Consider the following 19,985-nt stretch of genomic DNA (forward strand, 5'->3'; position numbering starts at 1 on the left):
AAACACCTAGAATTAGAAACCCAAAAGCATGTTCTTACATGCTCAGAATATCTAAAACTGAAAGAACTCAAGACAACTTTCAAGCCTTGGGTTGCAACCTGAACGATTCTATAGACAAAATATTGAATGATGCAGGAAGCATCCAAAGAAGATGGAAGGACTACAGTCATGGTACCAAAAAGAACGACTCAAATCCCACCACTTTCGGAAGTAACATATAAGCAGGAACCGATGGTGCTGAAGGAAGAAGTTCAAGTTGCACTGAATGCATCAGCCAAAAACACAGCTCCCTGAATCGATGGACTATCCATTGAGAGTTTTCAGAAAGCTGAAGAAGTACTGGAAGCAGTCACTCATCTGAAAGACAGCTACTTGGCCAACTGACTGGATGACAGCCATATTTGTGCCCACCCCCCCAAAAGGTGTCCCAACAAATTGTTCAAACTATAGAATGTATTGATATCCCATAGAAGGAAAATTTTGCTTGTATCTTCTTAAGATCTTCTAACAATTGTTGCAGCAGTATATTGACTGGGAACTGCCAGACGTGTGGGCCAGATTCAGAAGAGGATGTGCAATAAGGGATATTATAGTTGATGTCAAATGGATCTTGGTCCAAAGTCGAGAATTCTAGAAAGATGCTTCCTTGTGTTTCATTGATTGTGCCAAGGCGTTCAAGTGTGTGGACCAAAATAAACTGTGAATAAATTTGAGAAGAATGGGAAATCTAGATCACGCATTGTGCTCATTCAGAACTTGTCCATGGATCAAGAGGCAGCTCTGCGAGCAGATCAAGGAATACTGCATGGTTTACAATAAAAACAAGTGTGCATCAGAGTGGTATCCTCTCACCATGCCTCGTTTAATCTCTATGCTGAGCAAATCAACAGAGAAGCTGGATTCAGTGAAGAGTGAAGCATCAGGATTAGAGGAAGGTTTATTAACAACCTGTGACATACTCATGACATAACCTTACTTGCTGAAAGTGAAGAGGACTTGAAGTACTTGCTGATAAGATCAAGGATTGCAGCCTTCACTGTGGATTACAACTCAAAGTAAGAAAGAACAAAATCCTCACAACGGAACCAACAAACACCACGATAAACAGAGAAAAGGTGGAAACTGTCGAGGATTTTTGTCTTATTAGGATCTGCAATCAGTGTTCATTCATGGAAGCAGTAGTCAAAAGATCAAAAGTAAATCTTCTACACAAAGACCTCTTTAGAGTATTGAAGAGCAAGGATGTTACTTTGAGGACTGAGATGCACCTGACCCAAGCCATGGTATTCACCATTGTCTTGTGTGCAGGTGAAAGTTGGATATTGAATAAGGAATTAGTGCACTTGAATTGTGGTGCTGGAGAAGAACATAGACCGCTAAAAGGACAAACTGATCTGTATTGGAAGAAATAAGGTAAGAGTTCTCCTTAGAGGCAAGGAGGGCAAGATTGCTTACATATTTTGGGTATGTTGTCGGGAGACATCAGTCCCTGGAGGATAACATGTTTGGTAAAGTGGAGGGGTGGTGATAAAGGCAAAGACCTTCAACGAGTTGGATAGACCCAGTAGCTGCCTCAATGGCCTCAGGTATAGGAATAATTGTGAGGATGGCACAGGACCGTGTAGGGTTTCATTCTGTGGTGCACAAGGTAGCCAACTCGGTGGCACCTAACAACTGTATAGGTGATGGAATGACAGGAGTTTAAGTGTATTATTTACAGACAACAGTGAAAAGAAGCAATGTAACTAGAGAACATGAATATCAAAGAATTAGGCCTCCAACTAACAATGTCATCAAAGTATAGATCATATATTAAGTTGATAAAGGGGGGCAGCAAAAAGGAAGACCTTCGACAAGATGTATTGACACAGTGCCTACAACCATGAGCTCAATCATAAGATTGGTGGACAGCACCTAACAAAACCAACATAGAAATCAAGTTGTTGTGAGGCGCTATCTATAGAGTTACTTCTGAATCATAGGGACCTCCGTACAACAAAACAATGTGTTGCCGTATCCTGAGCCAGCATCACAATTGTTGCTATGTCTGAGTTCATTTTTATAGCCACTGTGTCAATCCATCTCACTGAGGGTCTGCCCTATTTTTTTTAGATCATTTTACTGGGGGCTCTTATAATGCTTGTTACAATCCATCCATCAATTGTATCTGACGTATTAGTACATGTATTCCATCATTCTTCCTAGACATTTACTTTCCATTGAGTGCTTGGGATCAGCTCAACTTTTTTCCCCCGTCCATCCCCCAGCCAACCCTCCTCCACCAGCCCTCATGGACCCCTGATAGATTATAGATTGTTAATTATTTTCAAGTCTCTCACCGGCCACAGTCTCCCTTCCCCTCTAGTTTCTGTTGTTCTTCCCCCTGGATTGTGTGTGTGTGTGTGTGTGTGTGTGTGTGTCATTCATCGCAATCTAGATACACTTCCTCCAAAACAACTTTGCTTTTCTAGCTGGCTATAGTATAAATCCTATTCACCAATACCACAATTCAAATCAATAAATTCTTCTTCTATTTTCCTTTTCTTGATGGTCCAGCTTTCACAATCATTTAAAGATATTAGAAATTCTGTAACTATGGTAGGCCAGAAGCATATCTACAGAAAATGGTGGGTATGGCAAACACTGAAATAGGGCCCTGTCCAAACATCTGACACTCATATTTTAATCATTGGACCTTAATATCAGTTCAATAATACAAGTCAAACACATCAACCTTTTACTTAACACATTATGTATCTATGAAAATTACAAATGTAGCTTTCTTGCAGTCAGCAGCCCAACTCCCAGCCCACTGCACCACCAGGGCTTAAATGTAGCTTTCATAATTTCACAGATATAGCTTTGTCTATGATGTGCTTAAAGGCATTTCCCCCAGTTTCTTCTCTTTTTCTACTTAGCAATGCAAAATAACACAGTCTGCATCAACCCACTGAGGCTCTCAAATACATAAATATTAGTTTGAATTTGCTGATGATGGTTCATAGAAACTACTCGATAGTAGTTCCTTTCATGTGACACCTAGCACCGCACGTTAGATGAGCTTCTGGATCAGGGTCACCTATGTGATCAAAGTGACATCTTTGCTTTAAGAGTGGTCCCTTGAAGCAGACCTCTTTACTATGAAATATGTCTCACAACTTCTTGACTGCCTCTTCTATGGGTGTTATCGTTGACTCAAAAATAATGAGATCTTTGACAGCTTCGGTTAATCACTTTTAATTATGTTATTGATGGGAATAATTATGAGGATTTCCATTTTCTTCATAGTCAATTGTAATCCATACTGAAGTCTTTTACCATATTTAGTGTTTCAAGCTGTCCTAACTTTTGGCAAGCAGGGTTGTGTCAGCTGTACATCATGGTTTACTAATGAGTCTTCCTTCAATCCTAATACCTATGCCTCTTGAATTATTTGCTCAACATATAGATTGAATAAATGAGGTGGAGGGATGCACCCCTGCTTCACATGTTTCTGGATTTTAAACCATCTGGTGCCGCCTTATTCTGTTAGAACAATTGCATCTTGATCTATGTAAAGGGTTCCGTATAAGCAAAATTAACTGTTGTGGCATATTCATTTTTCACAATATTATTTATAGGTTCTTAAGATGCACCCTTCAAAAGCCTTCTCATAGTTCATAAAAAAACGTTCAAGCTTTTTCTGATATTCTGTGCCTTTGGTCAAGTTCCATCAGGTATCAAATGATATCCCTCATTCCACATATTCTGTTGACTCTAGCTTGAAATTCTGAACCTCCAATTTCCTGCCCCCTCAGATCTAAATATTGATTGGAGTGACTAAGAAAGGAGGAAAAGTCAAATTGACGTGGAGTTGAAGTGGTTAATGGCTTACAAGTTCATTTCAAGCATTAAAAAAAAACGGAAGAAAGAAATTGTGGAAGTTCCTGTCAATGTACAACTGTTAGTTTGTTGGTTTCATTATCTTTAGCAAAATTTTGCTACAATATGATGTTAATTGTTGTTGGTAGGTACCACTGAGTTGGTTCTTGCTCATCGAGACCCTATATAAACAGCATGAAACATTGCCTGGTTCTGTGGCACCTCAGACTTGTTATGTTTGAGCCCATTGATTCAGCTAATGTTTCAATCTCTCTTATTGAGGATCTGGCTCTTTTTTGTTGTTCCTTTACTTTACCAAGCATGATGTCCTGTTCATGGCTCTGATCTCTCCTGATGGTATGCCCAAAGTATATCTGACATAGTCTGGCCATTCTTACTTCTATGGTACATTCTGGCTGTGCCTCTTGGTAAACATAGGTGCAAGACCTATTTATTCGTTCTTTTGGCAGTTCATGTTACTTTCAGTATTCTTCATTAGTACCATAATTCAAATGTATTCATTCTTCTTGAATTTTCCTTATTCGGTGTCCAACTTTTACATGCCTATGAAGTGATTGCGAGCATCTTGGATCTGGTCTGCCACTCCTTAGTTTTCAGTATCATATGCTTGATTTTCAGCACTTTACAGAGGCAGCAGATTTACTCAATGCAATGTATCTTTTGATCTCTTGACTGTTGCTTCCAGGAGTGTTGATTGTGGATCCAAATAAGACACAATCCTTGACAACTTCAACTTTTCTCTACTTATCATGATGCTACCTACAGGTCCGGTTGTGAGGACTTTGATCTTTTGCAAAGTCAAGAACACATCGTTCTGATATTTTTTGCTTTCAGCCAAGGATCCATCTGACATTAGCAATGATATTCCTTATTTTACATCCTCTTCTGAATCTCCCTGTCAATGTACTGATACAACCAATCTTGGATGAGCCTTAGCAATTTTTTTCTTGAATGTGATATCAATGTTGTTGTTGTTGTTAGGTTCCATCAAGTTGATTCTGACCCATAGCAAGCCAACAGAACGTAACAAAACACTGTCCAGTCCTGTACCATTCTAATAATTATTCTGGTACTTTAGCCAAATTTTTCAGCCTTCCTCTTTGACAGCGCCCCTCTACTTTACCAAGCATGCTGTCCTTCTCCAGGGCTTGCTCTCTCCTGACAACATGTCCAAAATAAGTGAGACAGTCTTGCCATCTTTGCCTCTAAGTAATACTCTGACTATACTTTTTGGATTACTGATTTGGTTTTCCTTTTAGAAGTCCAGGGTACTTTCAGTATTCTTCCCAGTACCGCAGTTCAAACGCATTGATTCTTCTTCCGTGTTTCTTATTCGATGTCCAACTTTCACATGCATATGAAGCAATGGAGAATACCATGGTTTGGCTCTGGTTCACTTTAGTCCTCAAAGTAAAATCCTTGCTCTTCAATAGTCTAAAGAGGTCTTTGTGCGGCAGATTTACATAATACAACACTTCTTTTGATCTCTTGACTGCTGTTCCATGAGAAGTTATTGTGATCCAAGCCATACAAAATCTCTGACAATTTCAAACTTTCCTCTATTTATCATGATGCCATTTACCTATTGGTCAAGTTGTGAGGAATTTGGTCTTCTTTATACTGAGTTCTAATCCATACTGAAGGCTGCAATCCTTGATCTTCATCAGCAAGTGCTACACATCCTACGAACTTTCATCAAACTAGATGGTGTCATAGGGGCATAGGTAGTTAATAAGGCTTCCTCCAATCCTGCTGTCCTATTCGTCTTCATTAATCCAGTTGCTCTGATTTACTCAGCATACAGATTGAATCCGTGTAGTGAGAGCTGCTTTCCTGATTTTAGATCACGTAGTATTGATTCCTTTGTTCTGTTTGCCAATTGCCTCTTGATCAATGTACAAGTTTTGCATGCGCACAACTAAGCATTCTGGAACTCCTATTTTTCTCAAGGCTATCCATAGTTTGTTAATATCCACAGAGTAGAATGCATTGCCATAATCAATAAAACAAAAGCAAAACCAGGAAACATCTTTCTGGTTTTCTGTTTTCAGCCATGACCCATTTGACATAAAGAATGATATCCCTTTTCCCATGTCCTCTTCTGAATCCACCCTGAACCTCTGACAGTTGTCAGTGCAATGCTGCTGCAACTTGTACTTGGATGATGTTCAGAAATATTTTACAGCCATCTGATATCAATGATATTGTTCTATAATTCTATAATTTGAGCATTTCTTTGGAAATGGGTACAAATATGCATTTCCCCAGTCAGTTGGCCATCCAAATTTCCTGGCATAGAAGAGCAAATGCTTCCAGTGCTTTACCAGCTTGTTGAAACACTTCCATGGGAATTCCATAAATTTCTGGAGCCTTGTTTCTAGCCAAGGCTTTCCATGCAGCTTGGACTTCTTCCTTTGGGACCATTGGTTCTCTTGTTCATGTTACCTGCTGAAGTGTTGGAACACTGACTAATATTGGTACCGTGACTGCATTCTTTGCATCTTGTTTTGATACTCCCTGCATCATTCAATATTGTGCCCATAGAAGCTTTCAGTATTGCAACTCGAGGCTTGAATTTTTTTCTTGGGTTCTTTCGGTTTAAGATAGGCTGCCTCTGTTCTTTCTTTGTGATTTTCTAACTCTAGGTCTTTGTGCATTTCATTATGATGTTGTTCTTTGTCTTCTCCAGCTGCCCTGCAAAGTTTTCTGTTCAGCTCCTTGACTTCATTTCTTCCATTTAGTTTCAGAGTGTCTTCTGAATCCACTGTAAGCTTTTCTTTCTTTCTTGTCTTCTTAGTCACCTTTTGCTTTCATAATGAGTAATATTCTTGATGTCTTCCCACAGCTTATCAGGTCTTCTGTCAATTGTGTTCATTCAATGCATCAAATCTGCTCCTGAGATGTTCTAGAAATTCATGTGGGATATATTCAAAGTCCTTTTTTTGGCTCTTGTGGACTTGGCTTACTTTTTTTCAACTTAAACCCAAACTTACAGATAAGCAGTCAGCCCTGGCCTGGTTTTAGCTGCTGATATTGAGCTTCTCCATTTTTTCTTCCCACAGATGTAGACAATTGATTTCTGTGTATTCCCTCCGGACAAATCCATTTGTCTAGTTAATGTTTGTTATGTATAAAAATATATAACGTGCTTGCTCTGAACAAGTCATTGGTATTGCAAAATTCTATTATGAGATTTCCAGCTTTGTTTCAATCACTAGGGTCATATTTTCTTTTTTTAATTGTTTTATTAGGGGCTCATAAAACTCTTATCACAATCCATAGATATATCAATTGTATAAAGCACATTTGTACATTCATTGTCCTCATCATTCTCAAAACGTTTGCTCTCCACTTGAGCCCCTCGCATCCGCTCCTCATTTTCCCCTCCCTCCCCGCTCCCCCCATCATGAACCCTTGATAATTTATAAATTATTATTTGGTCATATCTTGCCCTGTCCAACGTCTCCCTTCACCCACTTTCCTGTTGTCCCTCCTCTAGGGAGGAGGTCACATGGAGGTAGATCCTTGTAATCATTTCCCCATTTCCAACCCACCCTCCCTCCACCTTCTAAGTATCGACACTCTCAGCACTGGTCCTGATGGGTCTATCTGTCCTGGATTCCCTGTGTTTCCAGTTCCTATCTGTCCCAGTGTACATCCTCTGATCTAGCCAGATTTGTAAAGTAGAATTGGGATCATGATAGTGGGGAAGAAGGAAGCATTTAGGAACTAGAGGAAAGTTGTATGTTTCATCATTGTTACATTGCACCCTGACTGGCTCATCTCCTCCCAGACACCCTTCTGTAAGGGGATGTCCAGTGGCCTACAAATGGCTTTGGGTCTCCACTCTGCACTCCTCACACCCTCATTTACTATGAAAAGATTTTTTTGTTCTGATGATGCCTGATACCTGATCCCTTCCACACCTTTTGATCACACAGGCCGGTGTGCTTTGTTGCTTCAGAGCTAGATGGCCGCTTATTTTCTAACTACTGTTCCATCCTTTTTGTTTCCAACATTTGCATTCCAATCTCCAATAATTTCCAATGCTTCTAGATTCTGTGTTTGATTGATTTCTGACACAAGATGTTGGTAGAATTCTTCAATTTCTTCATCATTAGCTTTTGTCATTGATGTGTACATTTGAATTTTAGTTGTACAGACTGGATTTCTTTGCATGTGGATAGATATTATCTTATCACATAATGCTATTGTTCTTGAATCTGTCACTCCAGGTGTAATAAACCATATGACTGGCTGATTCCAAATGCCCAACACCAGTCCTTTTCAGTTCGCAAATACCTGGATAACAATCTTTATGCATTTCATTTCATTTTTGAGGACTTCCAATGTTCTTAGAGTCATACTATATACATTTTAAAGGTGATATCAATGGTACCATTCAATAACTTTCACATTTTATTTAATCCCATTTCTTTACAATTGACAGAAATATAGATCTCTTCTAATCAGTTGGACAAGCTGTTATCCAAAATTCTTAGCACAGATAAATAAGAACTTGCAGAATAGCATCCATTTGTTAAAGTATTTTGACTAATAATCCATCAATTCTGAAGCCCTGTTTGGTTTTGGTGATGGTGATGGTGGTGTTTGGCTCTTATTGTTTGTGTTGCCAATATTGTTAGTGCAAACTGAATTTCTTCCCTCAGGACCAGTGATTCTTGCCTTTATATTACCTCCTGAAATTGTGGAATGCTGACTGCCTCATGAAAATCGTTGATGGACCATTTCTTTCCATAACACAACCCTGTGTATTCCCTCCTTCTGTTTTTATGTTCTCTGTATCACTCAGGGTTGCTTTTGTCCATAGGATATTTCAGTATTGAAATTCAAGGCTCGACATTTTCTTTCAGCTTAAGAAATTCTAATCACATTCATGTCTTTTAATCATCTAACCATGGGTCTTTGCACCTTTCACCTGACTTCACCTTGTGTTCTTGAGCTGTCCTGGACAATCTCCCGTTCTTTTGCTTGACCAGTTCTTTTGTGTTCTTTAGCTGCCCTCACTCTGGAGCAAATTGCAGTCTCTTCTGACATCTAGGTTAGTCCTTTTGCCATTCCTTTTAAATGACTGTTTACTTTTTCATATGTGATGCCATTCTTGTCTGGTCCTTCATCAAATCTATCATTGAGATGGTTTCTAAATTCAAGAGGGATGCGTTCAAGGCTGTACTGTGGCTTTCATACTTAATGATGTAATATCATTGAGTACCGTTGAGTCAGTTTCAGCTTATAGCAACTCTGTGTACATCAAAACTAAACATTGCCTGATTCTGCGTAACACAACTATGCTTGAGTGCATTATTGCAGTTACTACGCCAATCTATCACATCAACACGCAGCTCATACCCAGTAATGTTTTGTGTGCCTTCCAGCCTGAGGGGCCATCTTCCTACACTATATCAGACAACACTCCATGGTGAATCCTAGGGTTATCTCATGCTAATTTCTTTCAGAAGTAGATAGCCAGCTCCTCCTTCCTTGTCTGTCTTAATCTGAAAACTCCACTGAACCCTGTCTACCAAGGATGACCCTGCTGGTATTTGAAATGGACCACGTGGTATAGAATTCAGGACTACACAAAATGCACAATATCACAGCATAACCATCTAACAAATAAGTAGTCATGATAACATAACAACATTTTTAAATGAATATATAACATTATAAGGTTCACTCTGAATGAAACTGGATATCTGTCTCACCACTTTGATTCAACAGATTGAGCTGTTGTCTCTGCATGGAAGAAAGAAATTCATAAAATCAAAAACAAAACTCACTGCCATTGGATCAATTCCAACTCAGGGAGATCATATAGGACAGGGTCAAACTCTTCATATGGGTTTCTGAGACTGTAACCCTTTACCAGAATAGAAAACCCCATCTTACTTCCACGGAGCAGCTGGTGGTCTCAAGCTGCTGATCTTGCAGTTAGCAACCCAGTGTGTAACCACTACACCCCCAAAGATCCCCACAAGAAATGTATAGGAATTAGAAAAGAAAAATATATATCATTAGCAAATGCTTTGGCTGTGTCCACTGGAAATGAAATATATAAACACAAATTATTTTAAAGTGCCTATACACAAATATTAACATTTATAAAACTAATTCAGCACATTAAATACACAAGACTCAATTACAGTTCTGTCAGTAATATACAATAACAAATTATACTTCAAAAAAGTGATACCATTTATGGAATATAAAACAAAAATATGTACCAGTAAAACCAACAATATATTTGCAATGCATCTAAGCCAACAAATATTAAACAATATTAACTAAAAATAAAGAAGACTCAGATAGATGAAGGCTTTAAACTAAATGGATCAATAAAGAGATAAGCCAAATTTATAATTTAAGTTTTCACCACCACCTACTAAAGATAAATTCTGTAGGGCATAAAAACAGTGATTTCGACTCATCCTGACCTTAAAAGACAAGGTAGAACTGCCCCTATGAGTTTCTGAGATTGGAATTCTTTGTGAGAGTAGAAAGTTTCTTCTTTCTCTTGAGGACTGGCTGGTAGTTTCAAACTTCTGACCTTTCAGTTAGCAGTCCAACACATAACCAGGATGCCACCAATGGTCTCAACAATAATGGTTAGTCATCAATAAACATATTAATATTTAAATGATTACTTAATTACCGTGCATTCGGTTCAGGAAGATCACCCTTAGGAATTCAGTGTGGTCAAATGGTGTTTTAGGTTGTTTTTTTTTTTAGCAAGTCACTTGTCACATTCTAAATAGTTGTCTCAATTTAGCTTTATAGTGCATCTTACCCACTATTTTTTCTGCGTATTGTTTTCTTATACCCTACTCATGATGCCAATGTCCTACCTCTCTCTCTTTTTTTATTTTTGTCGTTCACAGTTTCTCAGAAGAATCCTTCTGATAATGACGCTAACATTACAAAGTATTTGCTTGCGATGGGTATTCTAGGTCTTGCTTCTTTCCTGTTAATTTTCATTTGTGAGACTTGTTTCTGGAAATTAAAAACCTTGACCAATCGGTACATATTCTTTGGTATCTTCAAAAAATTGAATCAGGTGAGTAATTGAGCATGAACCGTAAGAAAATCTAAGAGAATTGAGAATGAGTCCTGAAAAGCATGTGTCTACATAATTATCTCTTTTTCTGGGAAAATCCCAAACCTGAAAAAAAACCCAACAGACCCAACCGTTGACTTTATTATGACTCATAGATGCCCATGTAAGGATTCTGAAGCTAATCTGTACAGGTAGAGAGAAGTTCATCGTTGTCGGATGAATTTGAACCACTAACCTTGTGATTAGCAATCCAACACTTAACCCACAGTGCCTGACGTCTATTCCTGGGTGAAAAAAGAATCAAGACATGGCTGAAGGGATGCATCTTAATAAATACACTTTATCTAAGCAGAAAGTACCTACAATGAACCATATGCCTTTTTGCTGATCATTTCAAAGATCTAACCTTTGTCTTTATTAATGTTCTCTATTATAGTTTTCTTTTTTGATTCATTTCTAGCTTATTTATATAATGGGATGCCTTCAGAAGCTGCTTCTGGAGCGCTCGTCTTTTCTAGTCTTAGAATTTCACTGAAGCGAAACATTTAGTAGCGTTCCACTCAGACCCCTTCTACTTTACCAAACATGATAGACTGACGGGTCCCTTCTGATAATGTGTCTCAAGATATGCAAGGCAAAGTCTCACCATCTTGGTTCCTCAGGAACATTCTGGCTGACTTTTTTGTTTTTCTGAAATCCCATAGTATATTATTTGCCAACAACCTAAATCAAGTGCATCAGTTCTTCTGTATCTTCCTTATTCATTGTCCAACTTTCACATGCAAATAAACAATAGTTTGTCGATTCTGTTGATCTTTACAAAGAACCAACTTTTGCTTTTATTGATTTTCTATTTTTAATATAATTGTTTGCCTGCTCTAAGGAAAATGCCATGGTTTGTGTCAGGGGCACCTCAGTTCTCAAAGGGACATCTGTCCAGAGGTCTTTTGCAGCACATGTGCAGCAATCCTCCATAGTCACATATTACAGAGCTATTTAGATTTTATATTTATTCTTTTGTATTTAAGTAGATGATTTTTCTTTCAGAATTGTTTCTGTTTCAACTGAGGTATATAATTAATGGGCATGCAATTATTCATAGGCTTTCTTTCAAATTCTTATGAGTTTTGTAAAGTCAATAAAATCTCCTCTTCCATTTCGGATTTGAGCAATTTGGGGTCATGCTGTCTTTTCGTCTTTGTCCTTCCAGCAATGGTTGGTCAATTCTGTAGAACTGTAGAAAGACCCAATTGTTGGTTTTATTGATATTCTATTTTATTATTTTCTGCACGAATGTTACTACTTTTTGTTTGCGTGAGATTTAGTTTGCTGTCCTTTATTGAGTGTTTTCAGGTAGAATATTAGATTGTTTTGAGATCTTTCTCCTTTTGAAATATAGATATTTAGAGGTATATATTTCACTCTAAGCATTGATTTTTGCTGTGTCTTATAGTTTATGTTCAGTCTTCATTTCCATTCTTCTTATTTTTAATTTCCTTTTTTGTTTGTCCCATTTTATATGGTTTGATTTTCCCATATTTGTGTGTTCACCGTGTTTCTTTTTTAAAAAAATATTTGTATTATATCTTTTTAAAATTATTTTATTTGGGGCTCGTGCAATTCTTACCACAATCCATACATCCATCCATTGTGTCAAGAACATATGTACATTTGTTGCCATTATCATTCTCAAAACATTTGCCTTCTACTTGAGACCTTAATATCTGCTGCTCATTTTCCCCCTCCCTCCCTCTCCCCCCTCCCTCATGACCCCTTCATCATAGTTGTAACATATTTATAAAAATTATATCTTTTGATGATTGACTCTTAAGCATTATAAAATATCCATTTTAAACTATAATAGTACTTTATTTTGCTTAAAAGTCTATTTTCTTTATTTAGTGCAGAGTCTTCCATCTTTATGTCATTGTTGTTTACATGCTATCCCTTATTTCATCTATTTATTTTCAATCTATATGTATCTTTGAATCTAAAGGGATTACACATGCCTCATGTAAACAGCATATACTTGGATATTTTTTAAATCAACCTGACAATTTTTGTCTATTGACTGCATTGTTCAACCCATTCATATTTAATGTTTATATTGATATTTTTGAATACATATTTTTCACTTTACTTTTTTCTGTTTTGTTTCTCCCCCTCTATTTCTGCTTTACTGATTACTTTTGTATTAACTGAATATCTTATAATGTAATTTTTAGTACCTTTTATAATTTGTCAGTATATATATTCATTTTCTTAATAGTTGATCTAGAGCTAGAGTCTAAAGTTTATTATGTATATTTTATCAGAATTTACATATGTATTCTAAATTAATTCCTGTAAGAGATAGAAAAGTTAAAACTGTATCTGTTCTCTTTTTCCTTTTGTGATGTTCTTTTAATTATTGACTTGTATATGGTTTTGTTATTTAAAGAAGCTGTGAGAAGAAAGGAGACTAAGTATGTATTCACAGTCTTATTGACTGCTACTAGTTCTTCACTTGGTCCTGTGGACTTGAGTTAGTAGAAGCCCTGTCATTTACTTGTTCTAAGCATCTAAAAGAATTGCCACTCACTTATTCTAATACAGCTTTTCTCTTAATGGGGTTTTCAGTGGCAAATATATTACATTTTGTGTATAGCCATTCAGTGATAACTTAATGGATGGTAATCATCATAAAACCAATTCCTATGAGGTGGAGTTCTATCACATACCCCATTTCCACATCTCCCTTTTAGCCATCTCTCTCTCTCTCTCTCTCTCTCTCTCTCTCTCTCTCTCTCTCTCTCTCTCATTATTTATGTCCCTTTCTCCCACTTCCCCTTGAAACCTCCTTGCTTCCCCCTCTTTGGTTTTTAGCATGTTTACCATGCCAGGGACTATATTATTGCTTGGCGTTTATCCTAACTGGTGTTCATTGAGCTACTTGAGGATATGGATTTTAACTTGTATACTTATAAGTAGAGAATATGCAATCCGGAAGAAAGGAGAGAAATGAATGGAACCTCAGAGAAATGTGGGACACTAAGTGCAATAACACATGTACAACAGGACTGCTAGAAAAAGAGGATGGGGTGGATAACCCCGGGGGAAATAGTACCTCCACTTATAGGTGGACTAATTAAAACCTATCATTGAGGCCCTATAGAAGCCCTGGTGATGGAGTGGTTATGAGTTGACCTTGATCTGTGAAGTCAGCAGTTGGGGATGACCAGCCATGCATCAGGAGAAAGACTGGGCTTTCTATTTCCACTCTGGTAAAGAGTAGTCTCCAAAACCCACGAGGGCAATTATACCCTGTCCTGCAGGGTTGCTATGAGTTGGCATCAACTTGATGGCAGTGAGTTTGGTTTGGGTGTATTGCAGTGCTCTAGTGAAATTTTCATTTCAATCAGTGTTCTTTTCCCTTCAAGAATTTCCATTTGATATAATTTTGTATAGCTAGAATGGCAATATTTTTTAATCATTTTATTGGGGGCTCATATAACTCTTATCACAATCCATCCATACATCACTTGTGTCAAGCACATTTTTTAAAACAATTTATTAGGGGCTCATACAACTCTTATCACAGTCCATACATATACATACATCAATTGTATAAAGCACATCTGTACATTCTTTGCCCTAATCATTTTCTTTTTTTTCTCCTCTTTTCTTTTTTTTACATTTTATTAGGGACTCATACAACTCTTATCACAATCCATACATATACATACATCAATTGTATAAAGCACATCCATACATTCCCTGCCCCAATCATTCTCAAAGCATTTGCTCTCCACTTAAGCCCTTTGCATCAGGTCCTCTTTTTTTCCCCTCCCTCCCTGCTCCCCCCTTGATATAATTTTTAAAGTCTATAACAATGCTTTCTATTTGATGCAACGTTGTCATCATACCTCTCTTCTCTAAGCCTGGATTCCTGTAGGCCTTTGAATATATTGATAGGGATTACTTTGAAACCTTTTTCTGGTTGCTCACATGCAGTTTCTATTTCTTTTTCCTACCTATAGCTAAGCTTTCTTCTCTTTGCTTGTCTCTTAATTTTCTGTTTCCAAAATCTGAACACTGTAGAGGCTTAACAGGTGTTTTAAGAATAAATATTTTCTAGATGCTATGTTACCCTGAGACCATTTCCAGAAACTTAAAATAATTGTAAACCTCACCAGTGCTGCAGAGGCAGCGATCTCAGGATCTCCGCACACTGGCATTCTGAAAGTAGGATATCTTACACTTTTTTTTCTCTCCTATAAAATAAGTAGTTAAGCCTTCCTCAATCTTTTGTTATCTTGAATGGACTGTGATTATGGCAAGTCATATTTGATTCGAATAATCTCAGTTATGGCTTCAGTTTTTGATGAAGTGTCCAATTCTGGGGAAAACAAGCTATGTCATCCTAATTTCTTAAATTGTGGCAAGCAAAGAACAATGTGCCTTGAAGTAAATGAACCAAGAAATATATTTTTTTAATTTTTCCAACTTCCATTACAAATATCTTAAGATCACCTTCCTAAAGTCGTTTAGTCTAATTGAGATACTAAGAGCATTCAGATCTGTTATTTGTCTAGGAAACATGGGCTATAGTGTTCATTGTGTTTATTGGAAAACATTCTGGGAAGATTTGCTAGTTTGCTTAGTGCCCATTCCCTTTTAGAATGATAAGTGGTATTGATACTGTATTGTGGAGAGTGAGTTTTCAAAAGTCATTTTGATGACTAACTCATGAATGTATTTTGAGAGCTTTCATGCCCCCTTGAGATGACTTCCTTCTTAAAGACTCAGGTCAAACAAATCATTTCTCTGCATGCTTTACCATCTATTTTTTTAATTTAAGTACAAATCTTAATATAGTAATTCATATTTCATATTCTATATGGAGTGTTCTTTCCCTCTTTTCTGTACCTCTGCCTTATTCTACTAATAAAACATGAATTCTCCAAGATTCAGTCACATTTGTTTAGGAGATTTGTTGTGAGAATATAGGAAGTCTCATAGGAATGATTTAAATCTTTTGTTTTAATATTGAGATTATCCCCTAGTATAGCTTTCCTGAAGTCACCTATTCTAGAACAAATCCTGAATAGTATCCATGTCTATGATTCTTGTCTTGAAATATAGGATCTAGTTTCCAAGGAATTAGCTGGGGAATCTGAAGATGAAGATGTGGAAAAGGAAAGGAAGAAAGTCCTAGAAATGCCTCTTGAATTACTAAATGACACAGTATTAATTAAGGAACTTATAAAGGTAATGCCATTCAGTGATCAACATTATGCTGGATTCTCCCCTACTTAGGAATAGATCTTTGCCTTCAAGAGACCACTGTGCTCATTGGGATCTATGTGTAGTCACCCAATATGCAAGGGGACTTCAGAAAGTGTGTGGGGTTAATGAGACTCAAAGACAATGAATTTTTTGATGAACTTCTTAAAGACTCCTCATAATAGAATATCCTTTGTGAAATAGTCCTAGTTAGAGCATATAGGGGTCCAGATACTGATTGATTGTGTTTGATCTGTAGGCAGTATTCACTACAGTGTGCTTTCTGGATTTGTAGATATATTTTAAGATTCCAGCCATTTTGGCAGTGAAAAACATCTCCCTTACAATACAAAAAGGGGAGTGCTTTGGATTACTTGGATTCAATGGAGCAGGGAAAACCTCGACTTTTCAAATGATGACTGGAGAAAAGCCTGCTACTTCTGGGGATATGTTCATTGAAGGCTTTAGCATCACCCAAAACATTCTAAAGGTAAGACACTTCATTGTCTATCGTTCTAGAAGCTGGTTAATTTGGGAGGTGCAGGTAAAAGGCAAAAGGCTGGAGGTACTAAATGAGAAACTGAGTAGGCATTATTATTAATACTGTTGATTCTATCAATGAATTTTAAGGTGAGAAAAAAATTTTGACTTTGAATTCTTTTTTATTTTAAAATAATTTTGTTGGGGGGCTTTTACATCTCTTACCACAAGCCATACATCCATCAAGCACATTTGTCCATAGGCTGCCACCATCATTTTCAAAACGTTTTTTTTTAAGGAGAGGATGAGAACATCTTTACCATGAATATCTAGAATGTGAGTGTCTTTTGTGTTTTTTGAAATGGTTGGTGTAAATCAAGTTCTCTCATCAGTCCCTATGCCAGCCAAGATGATATAAGGATGGTGTGTCAGTCTGGGTAAACTAGGGAAACAAATCCATAGAAACTCATATGTATATAAGAGAGGTTAAGTGTTCATTAAGAAAGCATCCCAACCCAGTGCTGTCCATGCCCATAAGTTCAACACTAGCCCATATGTCTGACACCAATCTACAAAGTCCTCCTCAATCTCACAAAACACACACAGTGACATCAACTGCAGGAGGAAAGCCAAATCAGTGAACATGTAAGCATCTTAGTGCTGGCAGGGGTCTCCATACTTTTGCTTCAGCACTCAGGGATGCATCAGGGTTGGTCCATGTGGCTTCTCCTTGGGGGTGTCTTGCAGGAAGTGAGTCTTGCCAGCTGAAGCAGGGAACTGGCAGGCAGCCATACACTGTTCCAACCATCAGAGAGCAAGAGACCCAAGAATGAGAAAGGCGAGGCTCACCGAGCCACTTATCTCTCCACCCTTCAATTACTCCCACATGTGTTTATCGGCCAGGTTGGCACAATAAACCTTAACTATCTCAGATGTGAAGAAGACAGGTTTGTAAGAGAATATGATACCAGGAACCAGGACTTTGAACCAGTTCATTCTCTTCAATCAGTGACAGTTTGCATTTCCATTTCAAAGCTACTGAATTAGAGTCTAGATTTTTAACAAGATCCCAGGTTGTTATTATAGATCTCCGGTAAGTCATTGACACAAGAATAATCTGGCAGTCCTGTAAAACAGTAGATTCTGATTCAGTAGCTCTGAAATGAAAATGCAAATTCTCAGCAGGAAGTGGAACTAGAATGAACTAGGATGTCCTGGTTGCACGTGAGCTCTTCCTTCATTTTATGGAGTTAATGCGCCAGATGGCACTCCAGAGTACTTCTGTCATTGAAGCATAATGAGGTCTTTTTTCCCCGTGCCAGTCTGCCAGTGGCTGAGATTGCCACTTGGCAGGGTTGTGTAACCTTGGTACAAAGCTAACTAAAGAGAATACTTCAACCAAATGTGACAAATACCAGGAATCCTAAGGCAAGGTGGAGCCTGAATGGCATCTATTCGATTTATTAACTAATACTTTATTGATGAGATTAGAAATATTAGTCGCACTGAGATCAGGTGGGGGAAGATAGGACTAAGGATGACTACATACATGCAAGAAACCAGATAGAAACTAAGAGTGTGGGTTATACTTTGGATACATTTAGCTGTGAAACAAAGAGGGCATTTAGAATTCATGCAGAGATGGTGGGGGGGAATATTTTTATAAGTTTATCAGCTCAAGTATAATTATAATAGTGAAAATAATGAGTAGAAAGGTAGAAGTTGAAGATATACAGGGAAAAGGCAACTTGCAGGGAGAACTGGGAGGATGGGTTCTTCCCTAAATACCACTATCCACACCAAACCCGAACCTATTGCTGTCCTGTCAATTCTGACTCCCAGTCGCCTGAAGATAGGACAGACCTGCCTTCATCATGTTTCCACAGAAATATTACAGAAACAGCTTCTACCATGGAGTCCTGGTGGGTTCAAACTGCCAACCTTTTGGTTAGTATCAGAGTGCTTTTAACCACTACACCACCAGGACAGTTCCCTATCCATTACATTCCTCAAACCAACTTGGTGGACATGCTATTGCTTTGCTGTTAGGTGCCATCGAGTTGCTTCCGTATGTAGAACAGAACACAACACTGAGTCGTCTTCACAATTGTTACATTTGAGGCCAGAGTTGGAGCCACTGTACCAATTTATCTTGTTTGAGACCTTCCTCTTCTTTGCTGACTATCTACTCTAGAAGTCTCCTCATCCTCATTTCTAAAGAGTATTTTGACTTCACTTCTTCCAAGACAGATTTGTTTGTTCTTCTGGCAGTATAAGATATTTTCCATATTCTCTGCCCACACCCGAATCCCAAAGCATCAATGCTTCTCCCGTCTTCCTTAGTCATTAAAGTTTTCATTTGCATACAACACACTCCCTAATCTTTCAAGAGGCCTTTGTATGACAGCAGGTTTTCCTATGCAGTGTCATACAATTTCTTGACTGCTCCTTGCTAGGTTCGGGGATGGTAGAGCTCCATTCTTGCTTTGCAATCCTGAAAGAATTCACGCGGCAGAAGCACTTTTGTAATCCAAGTGACTTTATGAGGGAAAGGAAAGTTTCAGGCGTTACAGTCTCAAAAAGCACACACTCTTTCTAGAAAACGTGCAAAACGGCATGAAACCACGTTTGGAACTGGGAAATCCCCAGAGGCCAAGAGAGTGTGTGGGACTGTGAGCTCTGCCTTTATCCCCTCCTGCCCCACTGGCTGAGGGTATGGGTGGAGTGGTGATGGTCTGGTTGAGAGTACTGGCTGACTCCGTTGGCTGAGTTTAGGACACTTGTGTGATGTCATGTACCTAGGTTATGGCCATGTTTAGTTTCACCTGTGCCTAGGTAGCCCTAGTCTCCATATGATCAGTTTGGGTTTTTCCATAGGTGTCTAATGGGTACCTGAATTCCCTGCAGCCTCTTTATTGTGGTCCTAGGCAGACATTTAGGGAGACAATCCACCCCACCACCCCCTTTCATACCTACCCTGGCTACCTAGCATTCCCCACTGAAGGAGTATGGACCCAAATCTCTGAGGATACTGGGCAAAGGCAGTCAATGGATACTTCCTGCTATTAGTAGACTAAAGTGGGGCTTTGGGTCCACACTCTATTGGGAAAGATTGTCATCCACTTAGGGGCCCACAGCGGATGTCCCGACACTAGTGATCCTGGGGAAGGCAAACTTGGCTCAGTGTCAGTAGTAATCTGATGACTTCTGGAAGAAACAAAATAAGTGAACAGTTTAGGTAAGGCGAGGGCAAGAGCTATGGAATGGCAATGCCCATGAAAGT

At 38.3% G+C, this 19,985-nt stretch overlaps 1 protein-coding gene across 1 annotated transcript in view; it reads left to right on the forward strand.

The window, feature by feature from the left end:
- LOC142422892 (phospholipid-transporting ATPase ABCA3-like) overlaps positions 1-19,985 on the forward strand; it is a 182,539-nt gene that overhangs the window by 141,546 nt on the left and 21,008 nt on the right. Inside the window, exons 18-20 of the mRNA XM_075528112.1 lie at positions 10,782-10,957; positions 16,082-16,207; positions 16,518-16,712. Of these exons, the coding sequence (XP_075384227.1) occupies positions 10,782-10,957; positions 16,082-16,207; positions 16,518-16,712 (497 nt within the window). The remainder of the gene's footprint in view (positions 1-10,781; positions 10,958-16,081; positions 16,208-16,517; positions 16,713-19,985) is intronic.

The sequence above is a fragment of the Tenrec ecaudatus genome, chromosome 12 (genome assembly GCF_050624435.1).
Source record: "Tenrec ecaudatus isolate mTenEca1 chromosome 12, mTenEca1.hap1, whole genome shotgun sequence".
Lineage (NCBI taxonomy): Eukaryota > Metazoa > Chordata > Mammalia > Afrosoricida > Tenrecidae > Tenrec > Tenrec ecaudatus.